This window comes from Nicotiana attenuata, unplaced genomic scaffold (genome assembly GCF_001879085.1).
Source record: "Nicotiana attenuata strain UT unplaced genomic scaffold, NIATTr2, whole genome shotgun sequence".
NCBI lineage: Eukaryota > Viridiplantae > Streptophyta > Magnoliopsida > Solanales > Solanaceae > Nicotiana > Nicotiana attenuata.
The window spans coordinates 50999-60015 of record NW_017673667.1 but is presented as its reverse complement, the minus strand read 5'-3'; the positions used below and the strand labels follow the sequence as shown (position 1 = coordinate 60015).

General features: G+C 35.7%; 1 protein-coding gene across 1 annotated transcript; it reads left to right on the top strand.

Annotated features, from left to right (window-relative positions):
• The first annotated feature begins 6020 nt into the window (after positions 1-6020).
• Positions 6021-7009, top strand: LOC109216991. Its single transcript, XM_019381215.1, has 2 exons — positions 6021-6358; positions 6470-7009. The coding sequence occupies exons 1-2, from the start codon at positions 6051-6053 to the stop codon at positions 6843-6845; spliced, it is 684 nt and encodes a 227-aa protein (XP_019236760.1). The 5' UTR covers positions 6021-6050; the 3' UTR covers positions 6846-7009.
• The last annotated feature ends 2008 nt before the right edge of the window (positions 7010-9017 follow it).

Below are 9017 nucleotides of genomic sequence, written 5' to 3'. Positions count from 1 at the left end.
CAGCTCAAACGCTCATATTACAAGCATCGGTTTCAACAAGAAACATCAATGAGAAGTCTGGCAGAATCAAGACTTCCTTCAATTGCTGGAAAGCTTTACTAGCCTTCTCATTCCAACAAAAATTATCCTTCTTTAACATATCAGTGAGGGGTTTACTAGTGATTCCTTACCCTCTAATAAATCTTCTATAATACCCTGCTAATTCCAAAAGACCCCTCAATTGTGTTACAGATTGTGGTTCAGGCCATGACCTTACTGCTTCCACTTTCTTAGGATCAGTGGACATACCCTTAACAGAAATGTAATTTCCTAAATACTCTACTCTTTTATCAGCAAATACACATTTACTCTTCTTAGCTAAGAGTTCATGTTGCACCAGCATTTCAAATGCCAACTCAAGATGATGTAGATGTTCTTTCAAACTTTTGTTGTAGATTAGAATGTCATCAAAGAACATTAGGATGAATTTCCTAATGTGTTCTTGGAAGATGTGGTTCATTAATCCCTGAAAGCTGAAGGGTGCATTGGCCAAGCCAAATGGCATGGCTAAGTATTCATAGTGCCCTGAATGTGTCTTAAAGGTAGTTTTTGGGACATCTGTTGCAGCCATTCTTATCTGATGATATCATGCCCTTAAATTTATCTTTGAATAGATCCAATAGTTCCTCAATAATGGTATTTGGGAATTTGTCCTTGACAATTACCTTATTCAAGGCTCTATAATCTATACATAATCTCCAAGATCCATCTTTCTTCCCTACAAGCACCACAGGTGATGCATAGGGACTTGAGTTGTACTGGATGATTCCCTGATTCATCATTTCTCTCACCATGAATTCAATAACAACTTTTTGAAGTGGTGAGTATCTGTAAGGTCTGGAATTAATTGGAAAAGCACCCTCTACTAATGGAATATGGTGGTCAAATACCCCTCTAGATGGGGGTAGTTGAGTTGGCTCACTAAATACATCAGCATATTTATCAAGGACTTCTTGGATCTCTGCAGGTTCTTCCCCAAGCTGAGATTCCCCATCTTCCCCAAGATGAGCTTCCCCAAGGACTTCTGTCACCTCTGCCTCCGTCTCTTCTGTCCTTACTTTGATTTGATCATAAAAAGTTGTGAACCCCCTATTGACATTTTCTCTAAAGATTTAGCATTCACAGTTTTGAAGGTGGGTTGTATTCCCTGCAGAATAAGTAGCTTTCCCTTGTAATCAAATTCAATCATAAGCTTTCTGAAATTGAGTTTGATGTCCTCCAAGTGGTAGAGCCATTGTACTCCCAGTACTACATCACTCTTGCCAATGGGAAACACTAAGAAGTCATCCTGGAACGCTGCACCTTGCATCAACCATTGAAACCCTTTACATACTCTAGTTGGTACCTCCCTACCATCTTCTACTTGCACTAACTGGGGCTTGGTCTTACTGATTTTGCAAGCTAACCTTCAGCAGCATCTCATGTATGAAGTTGTGAGTGAAACCATGATCAATAAAGATCTCTAATAGTTACTTCTTTGTGAATCTCTTAATTCTTAAAGTCTGGTAACCCATAGTTCCATTTAAGTCCTGTAGTGAAATAGCACAATTTTCAAGAGGTTCTATTATTCCATGATGTTCTTCCTCCCAACTCTACTTCCATCTCAATTTCTTCTTCCTCCTCTATATCTCCAATTGCCTCCAATTCCATTGAGAACAGTTGCCTTTTAGCTTGGAACTTGTGGCCAGCTACATATGTCTCATCACAAAAGAAACATAGTCCTTTAGACCTCTTCTCCTCCATTTATGTTGGGCTTAGCCTTTTTCTTCTGTTGTTTACAAACATAGTAGTGATAGGCTTCTTAAAGGTGCTAGTATGATTCTTCTGCCAATTACCAGAGTTACCTAAGGAGGAACCCTTAATGGCTTTGCTTTGAGCAGCAACACTTACCTCATGTAGTCTTGCTAAGTAGTAGGCTTGTGGCAAGGTGCAGGGATTGCCAACCTTCAGTGCCTGACTAAGCTATGTCTTGAGGTTGTTCAGGAAGATGCTGATACCACGATCAACTAAAATATCCAGCCTAGTCACCACCCCAACAAATGCCTTTTGGTAATCCTTCATTGTTCATATAAGCTTGATGTTCATAATATTTGTCATAGGATCAGAGTATTCAACTCCAAAGCTATCACATAATTCCCATATGTACTCTTCTCAAGTGGGAAAGCCCGTCTGTTTTTTACTCCATATGTAGCCCAAATGCTATTGTAAGGCATCTCCTTCAAAATGTAGGGAAACCAGTTTCATCCTCTGTTGTATGGTAACATCCTCTTCAGCAAAAAATTGATCCACCATATACAACCAGGTTCTCAAGTCTTTCCCATTGAATTTGGGGAATTCCACCTTAGTATATTTGGTAAAGGGTATCCTGGGTAATGGGACATTATGGTTATTTTATGGTGTTTGAGGGTTGTTCTGAGGGTAGTTGTTTGTGAAGGTGTTTTGATAGGAAGTTGGTGTTGGGGCATAGGAAAATTGGTGGTATAATGAGGGTGGAATATGTGTTGTAGTGGTGTTGTAAGCAAATGGGAATTGGGCATTCTGGTTGTAGGAATTATAGGGTATTGGCACATTGCTAGGGGCTCCTAGGTTATAGAACTGAATTTGTTTGTGAGGCTCAGTTTAGACATAGAAAGGCTGTGGTTGGGACCCTATATGTCTGGGTTGTGGGGACTGTTAGTTTTGAGATTGGATTGGTTGTGTTGCGGACACCCGTGAATGGTAGCTTTGGAATGGTGGGTTAGTGTTATGCAGCATATGGGAAACCTGCATCACAAAAGCTGGAATAGGGCTAATTTATACATTAGGGGAAAATTGGGTCTGTACACTAGCTGGAGTTGGAACACTAGAAGCAAAAGGCAGAGAAATCTGAGTTTGTCCACTAACATGAGGTGAAACATTAGCTAAATTTTCACTACTCATTCCAGTTGCAACCAAACTATTGAACCCAACAATGACAAGTATAGTTAACTCACCAAGGTTGAAAGGCTTGTCGTTAGGGGAATACAATTCTTCACCACTATAGCTCAAACCTTTATCTCGTTCATGTCTCTTTCCTGCGTGAATTACCCTATTGAGTACTTCCCTCATCTCGCTCATAGCTTTCTCATGATGTGGCAAGACTGCTCGTGACTTGCTTCGAGCTGGTTCTGCTTCTCTGCAAAATTGAGTCACCTCCGTTTCTCTCTTGTGCGGCATATTCATGACCGCATTCATTTCAGTAGCCATTATCCACAGAGCCGAGGAATTGCCTTGATAGCACTGTTGCGGCAAGTAGGGTTCCAGCGAAAGAAGAATAAAATTACAGCTAAAAGATAAAGTTAAGCAAAAAGAGAAATGGAATTTTCAATCATAATCAATAGTGGACAAGTACACCGATATATATGCCTCCACTACACACTAACTGTCAAAATAGCATACCTAATTCTGTGGGATTAAAAGAAATATAAAAAGATACTTAGAGGACTTAAGTGTACTGCTTTCAAAACTTTACCTATGCAGACTTCTAAACAACTTAACCGTTAATTACAATCCCGCAAGCTCTACGTACAACTCCCTAAGCAGACTTCAAGTCTTTTTTTTTTTATTTCTCACCCGGTATCCGGTACCCACATTGGGGTCCGACTAATTCGGATCCGCGCCGGGAAGTCCCACGTTGGGAGGTAAAGCGCTCCCTAACAAAGGCGACTCCATACCCAGGGGCTCGAACTCGAGACCTCTGGTTAAGGATGAAGGAGTACTTACCACTCCACCAAAATCCTTGTCGGTACTTCAAGTCTTCATTGTATCACTCTTGTGTGCTTTATTGAATTATATTCGGAGGACGATAAATATGAACTAGTATTAACTACGGAGTACCGGTTAGATCATCATCATTGTTGTATTTTTTTGTCAATATCATCACTGTTATTAGTATTGTTGAATATCTTCTTTAGTATCACTACCATCAAAACTGCTGCAAGTCTGCAAATACTACCATTATCACTGCTACTACTTAGCGTGCTCTATTACTATATATAAGATATAATTTTTATAATAACTATTAAAGTTTAATTTGGTTGGAGTTGTATAGATGGTGAGTCAATAACGATATATAATATTTTCTCTCATTAACCGGGTATATTTACCTTCTTCTTCAATTCTTATTTTTCATCTATGTATATTCATTTTTTTTTTATGTTCTGACGCTTGACTTTCTGATTTTGACTCAGTTTTTTCATATTAGCTATTTTTTTTTTTTTGATTGATCCATAGATCAAAAGACAAGTTATTTTGTATCTCACTATTGTATGAAATTTATTAAATAAGTTTAAGAGGTCGGCCTCTTAATATTTTTGGCTTTAGACCACCAACACCGTCAAGCTGCCTCTGTTTGTTTAAATAGTTTTTTTATAAAAAGTCTTTATCTGCATTTTGGACGTGCTGATGACTTGATTCCGCGACCCCAAACCCGTCTTGAATTCAGGTGCAATGAGCTTTAAGACCTGATCCTGAAATGAGAAGATAAAATAATATAACCATTTGATGAGTAAGTGCATTTTCAAGCAAGGTGTGTAATAGATTATTAGAAAGTTACATCCTCACGGCATGAAAGCCTGACTTGACCAACTATAATAAAACTAGTTGGAAATTTTCGTTTATCATACTAGGCGGCTTTTAGCAACATCATCTTTAAAATTAAAGTGATTGACATATTCACTGGACGTTCAAGGTTAAATTCTATGCCTAATGTTTACCAGAGCCTGAAGCAAGCCTCTTCTTTCCATACTATTTTATTTGATATAAAATAAGTGTCACTTTAGAAATCAAGAAACATTCTGGTCATTGTTTTTTTTCGAATTTACCCTTTTTCCAAATAAATGATCTATTTAATTTTCTAAAAGGTCCATTAAAATTTATTACTCATATTGAGGAATGATAAAGGGTAACTTAATGGATGTGTGAGAAACTTACTGGACGAATATCAAATCACAAAATAAAATTTAGAATTCACGATGATTTCTTTGATGAGTGTGAAAAACTTAACATACCAATAATAAATTAAAATAAAATAAAATGTAGAATTCACATTTTCCCATTTATTATATTATGAACTTATGTCTATATTATATTAACATCTCATCGAAACACAAATGATTTGCAAATGTGATCTTTCTAAAAACAAATTAAGTCTTAAAGAAAAGTTGCTAAAACTGCAGGGAAGAAATTACACAAATATAGAGACTAATCGTCAACAAATGTAGGGGATTTCTTTGGGTAACATAATAGACAAAGAAATGTTTTCTTTTTAAGCTAATGCCATTAACATGAAGTTAGGACCCATTTGGTCATAGATGTTGCAAAAATTTAATTGGAGTATTTTTTGACAAATACCGTACACATTTTGTCTACGTGAAGTTTAATGTGCAAAGTCCAATTAAATAGGGATTAAAATCGCAAAAAGCCAATAACTCAAGCATTAAAAATGCCATTTTCCCTTTCCGTAGCTTGTTTTTATTTTTATTGTTAAGACTAGCTTTAGTGTACGTATGTTGTACGTGTTTTTTACATGTAAATAACACTGTTAGAAGGGAAGATGAGGAGGATGAAACCTTGTACATGGCGAAGATGGAGATGGGTGAGGAGGTTCGTCCCTGGCTAGCACAGTACCTGGCAATCCCAGGTACCACCCCCGACTGATCGACCGCTGGAGTCAAGATCTTGAGACGGACCTTAAACTTTGAGGCACGGGGATGGGAGACCTTTGTATGTAGCAGGTTGGACCCCACAACACATGACAACACCCTTCCTCTTTCCCGGGCTGTGCTGGTGGCTTCTATCATGGCAGGGTACCCCATCAACGTGGGGAATGTGATGTCCAGAATCATTTCTATAGTGGGTNNNNGGGGGGGGGTTGGGAAACTCAACTGACTTAGTCCAGCATCACTATTTCAAAGTATATGGAAAAACTATATATATATAAGAGATTGTCTTCTTACATACCATATCACTACTATCTTGGAGCAAATTAAAACATGGCTAACATGATTTCCTTTCTTGCTTCTCTACTAATTATCCTTGCAATATTCACCCGTGAAATCCATGCAGTAGATTACGCCGTTACCAACACGGCTGCAAACACCCCCGGCGGTGCCCGTTTCAACCGAGATATCGGTGCCCAATATAGCAAACAAACACTCGCAGCTTCCACTTCTTTCATATGGAAAATCTTCCAACAGAACTCTCCGGCTGACCGCAAAAACGTTCGAAAGGTAAGTATGTTCGTCGATGACATGGGCGGAGTAGCTTACGCTAGCAACAATGAGATTCATGTTAGTGCCAGGTATGCAATAAATTGATTCAGTAAATAAGCAGAGGGTGCGCGCACATCTCAAACTCAAAAATACACATATATGCGTATATTAAGTGATGCCTTTAAATTTGTGTTTTGCAGGTATATTCAGAGTTACTCTGGTAATGTCAAGAGAGAGATGACCGGAGTATTGTACCACGAGAGCACCCACATTTGGCAATGGAACGGGAACGGTCAGGCTCCCGGTGGATTAATTGAAGGTATTGCTGATTATGTGAGGCTCAAAGCTGGTTTTGCACCTAGTCACTGGGTGAAACCAGGGCAGGGCGATCGATGGGATCAGGGCTACGACGTGACTGCTCGATTTCTTGATTACTGCAACAGCTTGAGAAATGGGTTTGTGGCACAACTTAACAAAAAGATGAGAAATGGCTATAGTAATCAGTTCTTTGTTGACTTGTTGGGGAAGACGGTTGATCAACTTTGGAGGGATTACAAAGCTAAATTTCGTGCATAGTGTAACGTTGTCTGAGATAGTTAACCTTTGTTGAATAAATAATACTATAATAAGAATAAGTACAAGGGGCTAACAACAAGTCGTTATCTTACTCATGTGACTAATTTATAATGCAATATATATGTACCTTGCATGTTTATCAAATAAAATAAGAGTTCAATATATGTGTAATATCCAAAACAATTATCAGGTTTTTCAGATCCATGCGCATGTTATAAAGAGGGCGTTTGGATTGGCTTATAAAAAGGGGTTTTCACACAGTTACCCACAAAAACAAAACTATTTACCCTTGTCTACCCATTTGTTTTCCTACCCATAAACTAATTACATTTCCTACCCATAGTAGGTTTTGTGGGGAATTTTTTCTTTATTCTTTTTTATTTCTATGCTTCTTTTCTTTTCTTTTTTCTTTTTTTTTCTTTTCTCCTTTTTTTTCTCGTTTTCTTCTTATTGTTTTCTTTTTTTTCTTTTCTAATTTCATTTAACTTCTATTTTTTATATTCTTTTTCTCTTCATAATCTAATTTTATTTACTGTTTTCATTATTTTTTATTATTCTTTTTTTTATATTATTACGAAAGAAAAATCAAATTGTGTACCAATTAAATTTAGTTAATACAACCAAAAAAATATTAACTAACATATGATACCAGTATAGTATATAGTTATACCAACAGGGTATACAATTATATGCAAAGAGTTAAAAAAAATTAATTCAATTATTAAAATGAAATAATATCAGCTGTAAAAAAAAATTAAAAATTCTAAAAGGATCTAATTGTAAGAGTATACCGTTACATCATATAGCATACTCTATATATATATATATATATATATATATATATATATATATATATATATATATATATATATATATATATATANATCTTCATAATAATATATTTTTGTGCCTCCAAGTTCATATATTTTAATAACTTTATATATTATTCAATAAATATTATATTATATTATTTTTAATTAGTATTATTATGATAAGATATAAAACACATTAGGAAATGTGGTGCATTTAAAAGATAAACAAAGGTGCATATGAATCTGGCAATATGAAATTTCATGCTAAGCAATGGCAAAGATAAGAATGGGTAGAGCGGGTAAAATAAATGTGCCGCATAGGTATAAAATGTAATAGAAATGAACATGGGTAGATACGCATAAATATTTTGTCTTTTATGGGTATATAACATAATTTGCTCTATAAAAAGTAGCTTTTAAGCTAAAAACCAAAAGTCATAAGTTGGTAATACCCAACTTTTGGCTTTTGGCTTATTTTTGTACTCCCTCCGGTCCAAAATAAGTGATTTTTTGCCTTTTTTTTGTGGTCCAAAATAAGTGACTTTCAGATTTCAAGAATGAATTAATTATTTTTTTTCCTACATTGCCCTTGGAGTAAATAGTGTTGGAGTATGTGTTAGGAGTGTTTATGTGAAGAGATAGTAAAGGTTAATATGGTCAATTTCATAGCTAATTAATGTTAAAAGGTGGATTTTTTAATCTGTATGAAAACAGTTAAAAAATCACTTATTTTGGACCGGAGGGAGTACTTTTTATGCCTAAAAGTAAGTGCTTTTAAGCACTTTTTATCTATGCCAAACACCACACAAACTAAAAAAGTGCTTAAAAGCCAATAAGCACTTAAAATAAGTCAATCCAAACACCTTCAAAATACTATAGCTATACGAAGACGCTCTATTGGTAATGTTCAATAATTATGAAGCCACAGCCATGTATTTATCTTATTATTTCCTCTTCTATCGTTTTGTTAGATGTCTATAAAAGATCCTTATGTTTGGTAATTTTGGATGCCAATATTTGCATGTAAACTAAAAGGGGATTTTTTCCTTCCTATACCATATATGAAAGTTTATCTATCTATCTAAATTATTATAAAAGCATGAATACGATGTTGGAAGACCAAAATAGCCTTAAAATATAACTATATTATTGGATATAATAGTAATATTGTTATTTTCCTTTTTCTTTTGAGATTAGTTGACTTAGGAAAAACAACGTGTCTCGGAATTCTATTCTAATTGGTTTATGATTCCAAATTAACTTTTCCATCTTTTAGTTTAAGTAGCATTTGAATCGTTCATTATTAGGAGCAATAGTATGAGCGGACAAATGAGAGAATGTAAGACACGGGAATTTAATT

Bases quoted from the DNA above. Each gene is read 5' to 3' on its own strand.
- LOC109216991 (XM_019381215.1), top strand. From the start codon at position 6,051: ATGGCTAACATGATTTCCTTTCTTGCTTCTCTACTAATTATCCTTGCA. The intron at 6,359-6,469 runs GTATGCAATAAA...TGTGTTTTGCAG, and splicing joins GAGATTCATGTTAGTGCCAG to GTATATTCAGAGTTACTCTG.